This window comes from Octopus bimaculoides, chromosome 22 (assembly GCF_046866305.1).
Source record: "Octopus bimaculoides isolate indiv1 chromosome 22, ASM4686630v1, whole genome shotgun sequence".
NCBI classification, from domain to species: Eukaryota; Metazoa; Mollusca; class Cephalopoda; order Octopoda; family Octopodidae; genus Octopus; species Octopus bimaculoides.
Window position 1 is genome coordinate 640,119 of NC_142949.1, and position 15,811 is coordinate 655,929.

Below are 15,811 nucleotides of genomic sequence, written 5' to 3' on the forward strand. Positions count from 1 at the left end.
CACAACAGCTTTCGTGTTTAATTTCGTTTTAATTATTTTATTTGCTGTGGGCCCAGTACTTGACAAATTTTAACTTATCTATTTATATATTGTATAAGGCCCTTCACCTCCCCACGTTTCTTGTAGAACTTATATGTCCCAGGATCAGATGATGTTTGTAAGTTATTTATTCAATGTTTCTTTGTATTGTTTTTATTTTCTAAAAATCTACACATTAAACAAAAATAAAAGTGTCAAATTGTTTGGCAAATTGCCAAAGATGTTAAACCAGAGATTGGAACATCTGTTTCCATAATGACGTCCCACCATTCCTACCATCCACATCACTACTATCCCACCAATACCAATCAAAGTAAGGACAACCACAACAACAACAACAACAACAAAAAGCCAAATGAAAAACAAAAGCAGTCAAAAAAATTGAAAACACCAATGAAAACAAAAATAAGACAATGAATATTCAAATTTTGTGAAAAACTTGTCATTCAAATATTCAGTAAGCTTCAGAAATCAAAATTACAGGAAATTTCTTGGAACATGAATTTATAAAAAACTTTCCAGACAGTCAAACCTTTAATAATTGCTTTGTTTTAGTAACTGTTACATAATTAATTAATAAGCAGCTTTCTCTATTATAATATAGAAGCAATGGTGAGGGAAAACACAAAACACACACGCATAGATGTGCACACAAACCCACACACACACACACACATACATGCATGCTTACATACATACATAGTGGGCTTCTTTCAGTTTTCGTCTACCAAATCCACTCACAAGGCTTTGGCCAGCCCGGAGTTGTGGTAGAAAACATCTGCCTAACATGCCACACATTGGGACGGAACTCAAGACAACATAGACGGGACAGAAACTTCTTAACCCCACAGCCATGCCAATTCACACCAATTCCCACCAATTCATGCCAGTTCAATGAATAATGCAATTACAGACTAAAGAATATTTCTCAGCTGCTTCAAGGATTTTCCTGGCCTTAGAGGCTTTTCAACGGCTACTGTGGGCCATGCTCACAAAACTATTACATATTTTTTAATTGTTTTCATTCTGAATTTATCGTGTTTTTATAGCAGGGAGAACCATGTTAACATATAATGTAACAGTGCCACAGCTGGTAAATGTAATCTCAGAGCTAAATCTATAAAATCTGATATCACTCGGTAGTTTCTCTTGGTGTAGCTATAATCCAGTCAGTTACATTTAATTACTTGTTGGTTCCAGAACTGAATGGATTAAGAATTAAGTGAGACATGCACACCTACACTCATACAAACATAAGATTTTTCTCTCTTACACACACACGCGTGTATGTGTGTGTGTGTATGTGTATGTGTGTGTATGTGTACATACATACATACATATATAAAAAGCAAGCTGGCAGAATCATTAGCACATCAGGCAAAATGATTAATGGCATTTACATGTGCTGAGTTCAAATTCTGCCAAGATCAGCTTTGCTCTTAATCCTTTCGGGATCAATAAAATAAGTACCAGTTGAGTACTAGGGTCGATGTAAATAGAAATCACAGAAGTCCATAGATAAAAAATGGTTGGAAATCACTGTGCTAGATGAAAGAGTTAACTCTTGTAGACATGGTGGTATACAATAGAATGATGAAATTTCAAAAATAAACAAAGCACACTCAATTGTGATCCTGATAATTTACTGTTTGGTAGAACAAAGTTGAGAATCTCCATGAAATAAACCATGTTAAAACTAAAGTTGCCTTAGAATGCAGTCACTAAAAAAAGCTGTCTCAATCTACCATTAATGACATTTTAAGTGGAGAAACAGTAAAGTTATATACATGGAAGCTTGAAATAAAGCCAAAGATATCAAGGATTTGTTTCAGCATAAAGTTTCTTCAGAGCTATACTTTTAGAATTCACCAAGTCATCCAGAATGCTAGTGGAGTCATTGTTGAGATAAGAGGCTTTGTTTAAACGTCTTCTATGTAAAGACTTCATGTCTTCAGCATATTGTAATTTCCAAGCAAGTGTCTTATGTTGTTCTTCCAGTCGCTGCCGATGATCCAGAAGTGCACGGTTGCTTACAATCAAAGATTTAAGTTGTCTCCTCAAAGATCTGTTTTCATTCTTTATCATCTCAGCATATTGAACCAAATGCTTCCTGGCTTCCTGCATTGAAAAACATAAAAGATTAAATATTACTGATTTCTAACTTTGGCCAGAAATTTACAAGAAAGGGGTGGGGGTTAGTTGATTAACCCTTTAACGTTTAAACCAGCCATATCCAGCCAAAATATTCTACTAGTTTTATGTTCAAACTGGCCATATCCAATCTTTCATACCTGCTCTACAATGTCATTATCAAAATGAACAACCATATCAACAAAATGTCAAAGCTACAAGATTAATGCATGATTAATTCAAAACAATGTGAACAAATAAGTATTACACTTGAGAGGATAATCTGATAGCTAAAGGATTAAAGTGATCTTAACTGATCCTTTATTTTATTGACCCTGGAAGGATGACAGGCAAAGTTGGAATCAGTAGGATTTGAACTTAGAAATGTAAAAAGCCAGAACGAATACCACCAGTCATTTTGCCTGATACTCTATAGATACTACTACTAATCCATAGCCCCCTATAATAATAATGTAAAATAGCCATGAATCTCCCTTTTTTTTTCATACTTTTAACCCAGTTTTTACCTTTAGACCCCTTCGATTCTTATTTTACTTGGTTGGATCCTCATGGCCATTTGATGTTTAAAAAAATCTTATTATATTTTTATAATTCAAAATTATATAAAAAAAATTTTTTAATATTTTATGCATTGTAGAAGTATAACCATTTTATTGCAGATAAATTTTAACGACAAAATCTTATATGGACCCCAATGATCATATTGAGAACCAGTGTTGAGAACCACTGCATTAACCTCACATAAATAATAATGTTTTGGAAATGATTAGAAAAACATACAGACATACAAAACAAAACTTGAAGGTTTATAAATCTAACACAACATAAAAAAAAACAACTAAGCACTGAACAGATATAATATAGACTATGTGCTATACTGTGCTACCATTTCTGAACAACAACCATCTTTGACTCCCCTCACAAAATCTTACAACATCCCTTCCTGAGCCTACACTCTCTTCTACTCACCTTCTTGTACCTTGAGACTACATTCTGCCATTTCGTCATCACCTTCTTTATCTTTCTTTCTGGCTCCACTCTACTTTCCCTCTCTGTCTCCCTACCACATCGTTTGCAGATGGACACCATCATTCTCTACTCCTAGACTTCTTTCTCCTGCATTAATCTTGCTAGTTTTGTATTTCCTTTATGTCTTTTTTCCCCTAGTAATAGCTTATCAAAAATGAATTTCATTCTTCTTGTGAACATCAATTCTGAGGGAGACTTCCCTGAATTTCTACTTGGATTGGGGGTCACTCTGTAAACTCTTAAGAAATTTGTCAGTGCTTCATCATTACTTAATTCCTCGCTTTTCTTCACACACTTTTAAAGGTGTCCACAAACCTTTCTACCAGCCCGTTTGACCTCAGGTGGTAGGATGGAGTGAAAATATACTTAATCACATACCTTTTACAGAATTTGATATTCACATCATTTATTTTTATGTGCACAAATTTTCTTGTTTATCTGTCGCAATCCCTCTCCACTGAAAACACCTTAGAACTTTTTGTGTTTGAGTCTTGTCTACAATGAGAACTCCTGTGTCCCAGCTTCTGACAACTATAGCACTTTTTTGTTTTTAAACAGGCATTTTGGTGGTGGTGGTGGTGGTGACAAGAACAACAATGATGATGAATCTCTGTCAACTAGAGAATCAGTAATCCATTTAATTAGTGAGAACTTACCTCATTTGCCTCTTTGGTAAGCACACGGATTTTTTCGTCTGCCTCCATACGAAACTTCATTTTCTCATCTATGTATTTCTCTTTCAATTCTTCAACACTCAATGCATGATGGTTTCTGATTTCGATTATTTCCTTTTCAAGTTCAGTGATTCTTTTCAACTGTTCCTCTTGGAGAAACTAGGATTGGAACACAGCAAAATATAAATTCTGAAATAGCATTTGCAAGGGCCAAAAAAAGAAATAAATAAAAGTCAAAAATGTATCACTTCCCAATCACATGGTTTCAGGTTCAGTTCCACTGTGTGAGCACCTTGGGCAAGTGTCTTTTACTACAGCCTTGGAATATGGCAATAAAAGAGTTAAAACCCACTGAAAACAGGCCAAGAAAATAACCCTTTATAGTGAGATTGTTACCTATTATTTTCAAAAGAAATGGGTAAAATTATTCTAATACCTTACTTTCTTGGAGGGCATCCATTTCTTTTTTCGTTTGATGAAGAACATGTCTCTTTGCCAAAAGAACCGTTTCAAGATCTGCAAAAAAGGACATTTAAACATTTCAAGTGATAAAATACCAGAATAGATTTAAGAAACAATATTTACTAATTTAGTCTCAATGAATTTCATTTTTGGCTGTATTTGGGGATGGTCATATTGTGGTGGAAGGGTAATTGACTGGAAGGGAGAAAGAGAGACGTTGCAAAAAAACAGGATGCAAAGGGACCAGAAAGGGATGAGATGACATCACATCCACAAGTGACAGGTCAAGTCATCCTCTTTCTTATGGGGTCTGTAGGCAAAGCAAGTCATGTGCAGTAGTCCTAGCTAGCGAGGGATCGGCAGAGTCAACACGTGATTACAACTGAATGATCCGACTAGTTGTTCCCAATTGCAACTCAACATAAAAGCAACTTTATTTCGTGCCTTTAAAACTACAAACCATTTTTTGCCAATTACCACATACACCATATATTTGGTCTTCACTTCAGCTGAATTATTATTCTTGTTTTAGTGTCCTTTGTCTGGAAATCTTTCATCACACAGCCTGTCACCTCTTCAGCGACTCTCCATTCCACATGCCTCAACCCTTTTACTGTAGAAATCCAATGTAGCCGCTCAAAATTTCATTACCCTTAACTGTGGACAGCAATTTTATAGACCAATCTAATCTTTTGTTGAGAAATATCTTGTTTGAAACTAATTTCTGATGAAATACGTCAAGTTTACTGAGGCAATGTGACTTGCAGAAAATACCAATTCTATTTTTTCGGGAAGATAGTTAACATGATTACTAGAATAACCATAAAATTTAATTTTGAAGTTAAAGGAATAAAATTCTACACTGTAGTTGATGACAAATTATTTACTTATAAATTTATTGTTTCTGTAATTCATTGATATGGACTGCTGGAGACCTGAAGCCTTGAAGATTTTAGTTGAAAAATCAACCCCAGCACTTACTCTATTGGTATCTTTTGCTGAACCACTAAGTTACATGAATGTAAACAAACAAACACTGGTTGTCAAATGATGAGCTTAGATTTCCAGAAAAAGAAGTCAACCAACTGATTCACACATCACAAATGCAGTCTGTAAGCGGAACAGTAAAACTCTGCAAGACTTTTCTCAGGTTTAAAATGTGTTGTTGTTTTTTGTTATCAACATTCCAAAGATGGAGCTTTGTATCTTTGTTAGAAACCAGCTCAGTCTTCTTCAGAGGAAGAATTTAAATGATTAACTACACAAGATACATACATACATATGACAGGCTTCGTTCAGTTTCTGTCTGCCAAATCCCTTCACAAGGCTTTGGTCAACTCAAGCTTATAGTAGAAGACGTTTGACAAGAGATGCCACACAGTGAGACTGAACCCAGAACCATGTGGTCATGTGGATAGGAAGCAAAATGTTTATCCCATAGCCATGCCTGCACCTATTACCTACAAGATATTGATAAACTATCTTTTTTCTCGGTCTCATACAAATGTCTAAGCTCACCTTTACCTACGAGACATTAGAACATTACCTTTTTTCCGGCCATCATATTTTTCTTCTATCTGCTTTCGTTCTTCTTGAATTGCACGAAAGAGTTCTTTGTTGTGGTCATTCAGAGTGACGACTGTCTTCTGCCTCAGCTCCGTCTTCTTCCCCATGTAGTTCATGTATTCATGCTGAAAGACAACACAGCAAGAAGCTTTCCTGGTCGGTCTACAATGTTCACCCTTTCACACATACAGGGGAGGTATAATATTCACTGCATTCGACATATTGCATCCTTTTGCATCCTCCCCACTGCATGCACACACAAACGGTTATGCAATACTATTTAATAGATATTCATATGTACATTAAAATATTTATGATGATGATGATGATGATGATGATGTAGTAGAAGTGGTGGCAGTGGCAGTGATAGCAGTGTGTGGCATTCCTTTGTCAAAGGTGTCACCTGTCCCTGATGCCCCAAACCACTCAACTGATAAATAAATTACCAGTGGCACATGTTGGACTGGCAGAATCATTAGGGTGTCAGAAAGACTGAATATCTTTTGTGGTATTTGCTTTGAATCTTTGCAATCTGACTTCAAATCCCACCTTAGGCCGACACAGGTGGAAGACTAAATTTAACACCACCAATTCCACCTTGGGTACTTTTATCAGAGTCCTTGGGTACTTTTATCAGAGTCCACTCTGTTGCCAGTATCTAGGTGAGGTCCCCGGTTTGAAAATATCTTACCTCTTCCTTTCCCCCCTCCCTCTCACCAGTTTCAGAGGCCCTATAAAGTATCATGGGCCTTTCTTCCTGACTAATTGATAAAAATAATTATTAAAAGATTAACAAATGAATAAAGTTTATGGAACTGATTACAAAGAAACATCAACAAAATTCTTACACTTTCCGTCCGTGTCTTGGTGGCTTCATCTTCCAGACTTGTATTTTCATATTGTCTGAGAAACTTAGGAAATTTTAGTGATTTGTTTCATTTTTAAATTAGAAATTACACATAATTTGGACATCAAGGACACTGCTTTTTTTATTCCTTAAAATAAGTCTTGAACATTTACCATATATCCTAGAGAACGAAGGTTATAATTTTCAAAAGCCAATTTAACCCTGCGGAGAAGAGATGGTTATCTATGCTACAAATACCATCTTTTATCTTTCGCTTGTTTCAGTCATTGGACTGCAGCCTTGCTGGCAGAATTGCTAGCACACCAGACAAAATGCTTTGCAGCATTTCATCCATTTTTTCAATCTGAGTTCAAATTCTGTTGAAGTCGACTTTGCCTTTCAAACTTTCAGAATGGATAAAATAAGTACTAGTTGCATACTGGGGTTGATATAACCCCAACCCTGCAAATTAGTAAGTAACTAAGAATATTCCAGAGAAAAATTTTTAATATTTAATAGAAAATGCACAAAGAAAAAAGATACAGTTCAGCTACTCGGGCCTTGCATTTTTCAAGTTGTCTTGTAATATCTTGCAGACTGAAATAGAAGGAAGAAAGAATGGAAAAAAATTACAAGAATAATTGTGATAATAAACTGCCTTTGTTTTGATTGATTTCGAAAATAAGGAGGTATTTAGTAAAATAACTTTGTCATTATTAATCTGGTGTTGTAGGTGATAAGCTGACAGAATCATTAACACACAAGGCAAAAATGCATAGCACAACTTTTGTCCATCATTACATTCTGAGTTCAAATTCCATTCAGATTGACTTTACCTTTCATCCTTTTGAGGTCACTAAAATAAGTGCGAGTTGAGCAGGGGGTGGTCAATGAAATTAACTTATTTTCTCCACCAGAATTACTAGCCTTGCACCAAAATGTGAAACCGTTATTAATCTGGTGTTTGCAACATAAATTAACTTCAAATTTTATTGGAAGGTTTGAAAACAAAAAAACACGCTGTATACTCTGTAAGGTAATTAGCATTAGGAAGAGTATACAAGCCAAGACGTCACAAGTGAGAGGAGATCCTCTAATCTACCTGGATGAGCAGCTCTTCTGAATATTAGTTAATTCAAACCATTGTGATCCATCTAACCCATACCAGCATAGAAAGCAGATGTAAAGTGATGTACGTATATATATATATATATATATATATATATGTATTTGAGATATATACATATATATATATATATATGTATGTATTTGTGATATATACATATGTATATATATATATATATATATAGCACATTAAATGTCCACTTTAGTGGTCATCGTTCTTTATATATATATATATATATATATATATATATATATATATATATATATATATATATATATATATATATATCATCATCATCATCATCATCATCATCATCGTCGTTTAACGTCCGCTTTCCATGCTAGCATGGGTTGGACGATTTGACTGAGGACTGGGGAAACCGGATGGCAACACCAGGCTCCAATCTAATTTGGCAGAGTTTCTACAGCTGGATGCCCTTCCTAACGCCAACCACTCAGAGAGTGTAGTGGGTGCTTTTACGTGTCACATATATATATGTATGTATGTATGTATGTATGTATGTATGTATGTATGTATGTATGTATGTATGTATGTATGTATGGGTTTGTGGAGCTGTGTGTATGTGTGGGTCATTTTGTATTTCTAGATGTAATATTTATCCCCACTTAAACGTGGATGTTCTATTAGAACAAACCATGCCACGGTAAATACCATAAACCAAAAATTAACCAAGTAAATAAACAAAAGTAAAAATAAATAAATACATCCGTCACCAACCCACCATAAATGAATACACCCCCCACAAATACTATACCACAACTACAACCCATACGACCAATGAGATATCTAAGCGGCCAGCAGTGGCATGGGACCACCCATGTACACCAAAGGATACAGAAACACCACAAATATCTTGTCTTGTCAGGTTTGCTTGAAGATCACAGTAATGGGAAACTCAAGGTGCAGGTCTCTGAGACTGACTAGTCCCCCACCACCACCACCCCACCAAATTTCAGGTTTTAGTAGGTGCAGGTGTGGCTTCCCAACTACCTGTGTCTTCTACAACAGCCTTGGGCTGACCAAAGTCTTATTAGTGGATTTAGTAGATGGAAACTGAAAGAAACCCATTGTATATATATATGTGTGTGTGTGTGTGTAGATATCTATGTCTGTGTGCGAATGTTTGTCACTCACCACCACGAGACAACTAGTGTTAGTTTGTTTACATTCCTGCAACTTAGAGGTTCAGCAAAAAGACACCGATAGAATAAGCATTAGGCTTTAAAAAATAAGTCCTAGGGTCGATTGTTTGACTAAAACTCTTCAATTGACGGAAACAAGTAAAATATAAAAGACACACACACATTTACATGTATGCACATGCAAATACATACATATATATATATCCATTTCCACTGGGCAAATTTCCCTCAGAACATATTAGTCATTAGAAGGGGCTGTGATAAAAAAAAAAAATTTTTAAGACTCTAAGTCAAAGGGTACTGCCCAGTGGGATTCCAAATGGAACCACAGGATAGCAAATTGAACTTCTTAATCCACACAATCATGGCACCCCTAGACAACAAAAAAATCGGCTTTTTACATTTCTGACTTCGAATCTTGCTGATGTTGAACTATATTTTCTATCCTCTGATAATTTATTGTTGACGTATTTAATGCATGGAGCATAAAATGGTTAACTAATTCATTTTAAAACCTAATCGATAAAATAATGGTGATTATAAACAAATACACACTGTTTCTCTAGAATTGTCTCTTTCAGAGTCTTCTCGGGGACAAGCACTGTTTCTTTGGGAGAATTCGTCTTTTTCTTCTGCTTTTTCTTTTTCGGCGGCATTATTTCTCATAAACTGTATCCTTTCCACGCGTCACTGTTACCATAACAACGACACTAGTTAGTTATTTTATCGACGCAGTTTCGAATCAAAGTTTTTTTTTTTTATTCATTGATAAAAAAATAAAAATAAAAACATTAAAATATATAGTAGTATATATTACACACACACACACACACACACACAGAAAGCGAGGTATCAATTTAATAACACTGTCTAAAAACTTGTTCTTTATATTAAAGAAAATATTAAAAATAAATTATAGTTTCTTTTTTCGCTTCTTCATCTAATATTTTTAAAAATTGCCTATTTTACAGCAAATGTATGTAGCACAATTCTTTTTGTAATCTATCTTTGAAAAGTAAATTGACAATGTTCAGATATTTTGGAATCTAATTTTGTTTTTTGTTTTTATGTGTGTGTGACATAAGTCGACATTTATCGTCTGCTGCTAAAGAAGTTAATTTCGAAAGATTTTATTTATTTACATGCTAATAACTACAAAATATATATTTTTAAATGGGAAATGTTTTTAATATGAACATTTTAGACAATTATTAATTTTTTTAGGAGTATTTAATTTGTTTTATTAAGAATACGGTTGAAGTTTGTACGAAACCAAGAATTAAAAATCATGGCAGCTTTGTTAGAAACGACATGGCGGAAAAATCTGAAGATGTCGAAGGAGAACTGGATTTTGAGTCGCCCAACTTTAATGCACTTCTTGCTTTACGCCTAGGAAATGTTACAGTTCCATATCCTAATATAAAGACACTTAATAACTTGGCTGAGTACCGTTCACTTGTCACTCGTACATCAGCGGTTAAGAAACACGCTGCCTCCACCAGCACCGACAGCAACCAATCTCAGAAAACTGATGATGAAAACAAAACGAAAGCTGGTCAAGCGGTTCCTGCAAATGAACCAGACCTGACATCTGAAGAACCTGTAGATAAACAACAATCTAGACATAAAAGAAATCTCTTCACTCGTATGGAAAGTATGTTGTATTTTAATCATGTCACTCTAATCAATACGTCAGAGTACAGGACTGTCCTGAAATCCACTTCTAAACAAAAGCTGCTAAGGACCCATGGTCTTGTCTGGAGGGGGTGCCATATATTTATGTTTAATACTCGAAAGCAGTGATTCTCGACCGAGGTCCGTGTGATCCCAGTTCGTCCAGATGTTGCACTTTAAATGCTTAAAGGGTTAACTTTTCCTCCTCTCGTACTTGAGAAATATATTATTTTTACTGTTTTCTAATATGGAAGCATTTTTTTTTTCAAATTCATGTTTTGTCAATGATTTTATAGTCTCTTAATGTTTTTTACTCAGCTCATGATCAAGTTGGCCCCTTATCTTTACTAAGACGCTGCGTATATGAGAAACATCGAGTAAAAGTATGGACGAGAAGTGCTGGTTATATACGTGGATTCTGTCAAGGGTTTATTGTGGCCTATGATAAACACTTGAATATGGTAACTATAACTACTCAATCCTTTACAGTATTTTATATATAACAACCATATTTTCAAGGTAAATATAACTATGTAAGCATTTACAGTACCTCATACAAAACAACCGTAGACCAATCCTGAAATTTACATTCCCATTCTGCCTTTTTCTTGTTTTGTTTTGTTTTGTTTTTTTGTTTCTTTTACACTCGTCTTTTTCTTTTATGAAATTGGAAGTATCTTTCATCATCATCATCATTTAACATCTGTTTTCCATGCTGGCATGGGTTGTACAGCTTGACAGGAACTGGTTTGGCCAGGGGCCGCACCAGCTGTCATTGTCTGTTTTGGCTTGGTTTCTATGGCTGGATGCCCTTCCGAACACCAACCACTCCATTTCTTTTGTCCTATTACTCAGTAAGTGTCACCATTTTCATACCCTGTCAAATGATTAACACACACACACAGTTGAGTACTCCTTTCTCATTCATCTGACATTTCGAACTTGTTTCCCAGCCACATGGTTCTGAGTTCAGTCCCACTGATTGGCACCTTGGGCAAGTGCCTTCTACTATAGCTTTGGGCCAATCAAAGCCATGTGGTTGAGAAACAAGCTTCTTACCACACAGCCACTCCTGCACCTATTGTTCAGTCTTTTTATTTATTTTCATAGGCGATGATAGATGTCGATGAAACATTCCGCAAACCTATTTATCCTACAAAACGAAAAAGAGATATCAAGGTATGATATTCAGTATTCCCTACAGACTTTGTTTTTTGTCATAAATATTTTTTTTTTTTAAATTTATTCTTATTATGTAAAGAAAGGCTTGGAATGAAATAATAATAATAATCCTTTCTACTCTAGGCACAAGTCCTAAAATTTTCAGGGAGAGGGCTTGTGAATTACATCGACCCCAGTGCATAACTGGTACTTGTTTCATCAACCCAAAAAGATGACAGGCAAAGTCAACTTCAGCAGAATTTGAACTCAAAACATAAAGACAAATGAAATGCTGCTAAGCATTTTGTGCAATGTGTTAATGGTTCTGTCTGCTCACCACTTTAATAATAGTTTCAAATTTTGGCATGAGACCAGCAAATTCAGGGAAGGGGTTAAGTAGATTACATTGACCCCAATACTCAACTGGTGCTTTTTTTTATCAACCCTGAACGGACAAAACACAAAGATGACCTCAGCAGAATTTGAACTCAAAACATAAAGTTGGACAAAATGTCGCTAAGCATTTTGCTTGATATACTAACAATTCTGCCAGCTTGCCCTCTTAATGATGATGATGATCTTATTGTTGCACATTGCTGGACAATTCCAGTTGATCAATATTCTGGACAAAATGAGTGTTCCAGAGTGGAGATGCAAACTGTGTGAACATACCATAGACATATATAGCTAGATGGCTGACAAAGGCTTTACTGAGTGGTGCTTAGACACTGAGATTTTTTGATAACTTTAGAAATGTGGTTTGTCCAACACAGATTATTGTTGACATAACGTCCAGATCACATTCATCAACAGACTTAATTACCAGAAATACAAGACAAACAAATTCAAAGAGTGTCTTTCATGTTGTGTTTGTGCTAATAATCTCATCTTTTCTTTTCACTAAACCAGTCAAGGGCAAACTGCATCCTGCTTGCCTGACAAAAAATTACTTTGAATATTTTTTTAGAATTGTGGCTTCTCAGAAAAGGTTGCGCATGTCTGCACTAAACTTTGCATTTAAAAAATTAACCATACACCCAGCAGTTAGTTGTGACTGATGTGCGCCTACAATAACCATGGTAAATGGTACACACCATTAATTTGCCTTACCTGAATGGTCTCCTGTGTTGGTAGTGTGACCTCTGTTAACAAAAATCAGCCTCTCATGCCTTCAAAGATATGAGCTACTTTATATGAAAATCAGCAAAGTGACAAGAAGGGCATCAGTTTTGTAAAATAATGCCTCTGTAATGAGTGGGTGCTGAAAAGTTTCTGGCTTTGGGTAAAAGAAAATACAGGAGGATCAATTAATTATGATTTTTATCTAACATATTCCCCCTCTCAGATTCACACACTTTGCCCTGCAAAAGAACTCTGAATGTTGGGCCCCCAAACCAGGCTCTTTGTGATACCTTAAAGCCAGGAACTTTTAAGCACCCACTCACATATGAATTCCACTAACCCATGCCAGCATGGGAAAATGGACATAAAATAACAAATGACTGATTTATTTGTTTCATTTTATTTTGCAAGGTTTTCCCAATTGTTCCTTCAACTAGTCCAGGTAACTCAGATGATGACAACAGTGACGACGACGACTGCAATTACCTTGAAGATGAAGAAGACTCAAGTGAGGAACTTAACGTCAGAACATTCAGTGAACTAACAAAGCAGAGACATGACGAACGTTGTGGGAAGATCAAGCAAGATGTGACTGTTGCATTACCAGGTTCAAAACTGCCTGTTGTGTGTTTGTCCTCAAGAATCGAACCATGTTTAGTATATAACAGACTAAAGACTAAAGTTTGTCAGCGCCATGTGAACCAGTTATTTATTCGAGGTGATAGTGTTGTGTCTGTAGCAATTGCAAACTGACTTCAAGTTTAGATTTATTTACAAAATCATTGTTGCATTAAAAAAATCAAATGTAAAAGCTTGTTTTCTAATTTATTTCCACTATTAATTCTCTTACTCTTTACTTATTTCAGATATTGCTAAAATTTAATCACGAATTAGAAATGTGATGCTCAAGTAGTTTAGAAGTTGGTTTCAGGTGTAGGCATGGTCATGCGATTAAGAAGTTCCTGTCTTGTCAATATGCTTGAGATGTGAACTTGTCCCGTCCTTGACGTTACAACCACTTTAGTGCTTATGCCACCATGGTTTAATGCATCCAGCACACTGTAAAGGCGGTTGGTGTTAGGGCATCCAGCTGAAGAAATCATACGAAAAATAGAACATGCAAGTGAGACTCCATCAAATGCCAGGTGAGGAAAGCTAGAAGTAGTTGATAGCTTCTGTTACCTAGGTGACCAAGTCAGTAGCAGGGGTGGATGCCCCAAGAGCATAGCTGCTAGAATAAGAATAGGCTAAAGTTCAGAGAGCTCCTACCTCTGTTGGTAACAAAGGACCTCTCCTTCAGAATGAAAGGCAGATGCAATGATGCCTGCGTGCAAACAGCCATGCCACAAGGCAGTGAAGCATGGGCTGTTTCAGTCAAGGACATGTGTAGGCTTGAACGATGCTTCACTGAATGTGCATGTACGATAGTGCAAGCGTCGAGAGAAAAGTTGGGCATCAGATGTGATGTGCAAGAGAGAAGACTGCGCTGGTATGGTCATGTGATGCAGATAAATGTGGACAACTGTTTGAAGAAGTGCTGATCTCCAACAATGGAGAGAAGACATGGGAAGAAGTGATGAAGCATGATCTTCAAACATTGGGCTTCACAGAGACAATGACTAGTGACCGAGACTTTTGGTGATATGCCATACTTGAGAAGATCCATCAATATACACACAAAGAAGCTGTGTCGTTAAGAAATTTGCTTTGTAACTCTACTGTCTCAAGTTCAGTCCTTCTGCATTGCAGAGTAACTAAAACCTTGTGAATGGATTTGAAATGGAAACTGAAAGAAATCCATCATATAATGAATGTGCATGCATATGAGGTATCAAAAAGTTCTTAGATTAAGTTATATTTAATAAAAAAACCAACTTATTTTCCTAAATGTTAACATCATCTCTTTTCAAAATAGCCAACTTGCACAGCAATACACTGGTCCCAGCGTTCCTGCCACTTTAAGAATCTGGCCTGGAAGTTGTTTTCCGTAAGTCAGGGACCTTCTGCGATTTGCTATGGATCTTGACAATGGTGTTAAAACAGTGACCTTTGTGCCACATTTTCATCTCGGAGAGATGAAAGATGGGAGTCCGGAGGTGCTAAATCTGGCAAATAGGGAGGGTGCAGAAGCAATACCATGTTTCTGGTGAGAAACTCACAAGTGAGGACAGCTTAGTGACAGGCTGCATTGTTTCCATGAAGAATCTAATTCCTTGTGCTGACCTGGTCGCTTTCACCGAATGTCCTCCTCCCTCAAATGCTTCGAAAACGTCACAGTAGAACTCTTGATTGATGGTCTGGCCCTGGGGAGGATGAATTCTCAATGCACAATACCACAGAGGTAGAAAAAAAAACAATGCTCCTGATTGAGCTGTGGATAAGTTATGTGCCCATGCCACTTGAAATATTGCATACAACCCATTGCCTTTTCACTGTAAGCTTGCCGAAGCAGGCTCAATACCTCTGTAGCAGGATTCCCAAGTTTAATGCAAAATTTCACATTGGTTCTTTGTTCCAACTTCCTGTCCATGACAAAAATCGCAGACTACAGCAGACACAGGATCACAATTTCACAACTTGTCACAGCAATGTCACTCGACACACTGCCTCATGAAGCTCACTGAGCACACAACTGTGTGCTGCCATCTGTTGGCACGCTACAGAACTGGTTCAGGAACTTTTTGATACCACCTCGTAATATGTCTGTGACTGCCAGAGTGGGCGAGTATTGATGTCTCCTTGTCTTGACATCATGCAATAATTGCCAACAAGCATCAGTCATACCAGCGGTGCCTTC

The 15,811-nt window shown here is 36.4% G+C and overlaps 2 protein-coding genes across 2 annotated transcripts; one reads left to right on the forward strand and one right to left on the reverse strand.

Annotated features, from left to right (window-relative positions):
- Positions 1 to 1,665: 1,665 nt before the first annotated feature.
- LOC106879138 (coiled-coil domain-containing protein 166) lies at positions 1,666 to 9,770 on the reverse strand. The gene is made up of 7 exons (XM_014928575.3): positions 9,613 to 9,770; positions 7,312 to 7,365; positions 6,770 to 6,824; positions 5,902 to 6,046; positions 4,330 to 4,409; positions 3,876 to 4,052; positions 1,666 to 2,157 (listed from the first exon to the last, which is right to left on the reverse strand). The coding sequence occupies exons 1-7, from the start codon at positions 9,711 to 9,713 to the stop codon at positions 1,855 to 1,857; spliced, it is 915 nt and encodes a 304-aa protein (XP_014784061.1). The 5' UTR covers positions 9,714 to 9,770; the 3' UTR covers positions 1,666 to 1,854.
- Positions 9,771 to 10,314: 544 nt separating this feature from the next.
- LOC106879139 (U7 snRNA-associated Sm-like protein LSm11) lies at positions 10,315 to 13,825 on the forward strand. The gene is made up of 4 exons (XM_014928576.3): positions 10,315 to 10,711; positions 11,050 to 11,192; positions 11,842 to 11,910; positions 13,426 to 13,825. The coding sequence occupies exons 1-4, from the start codon at positions 10,369 to 10,371 to the stop codon at positions 13,765 to 13,767; spliced, it is 897 nt and encodes a 298-aa protein (XP_014784062.1). The 5' UTR covers positions 10,315 to 10,368; the 3' UTR covers positions 13,768 to 13,825.
- Positions 13,826 to 15,811: the final 1,986 nt, after the last annotated feature.

Excerpts from the sequence above, each read along its gene's own strand:
- LOC106879138 (XM_014928575.3), bottom strand. The coding sequence starts at position 9,713 with ATGCCGCCGAAAAAGAAAAAGCAGAAGAAAAAGACGAATTCTCCCAAA. Across the intron at positions 7,366-9,612 it reads GAGACAATTCTAGAGAAACA|TCTGCAAGATATTACAAGAC; the intron begins GTGTGTATTTGT and ends CTTCTATTTCAG. Across the intron at positions 6,825-7,311 it reads AAGGCCCGAGTAGCTGAACT|ACAATATGAAAATACAAGTC; the intron begins GTATCTTTTTTC and ends TAAGTTTCTCAG.
- LOC106879139 (XM_014928576.3), top strand. The coding sequence starts at position 10,369 with ATGGCGGAAAAATCTGAAGATGTCGAAGGAGAACTGGATTTTGAGTCG. Across the intron at positions 10,712-11,049 it reads TCTCTTCACTCGTATGGAAA|CTCATGATCAAGTTGGCCCC; the intron begins GTATGTTGTATT and ends TTTTTTACTCAG. Across the intron at positions 11,911-13,425 it reads AACGAAAAAGAGATATCAAG|GTTTTCCCAATTGTTCCTTC; the intron begins GTATGATATTCA and ends TTATTTTGCAAG.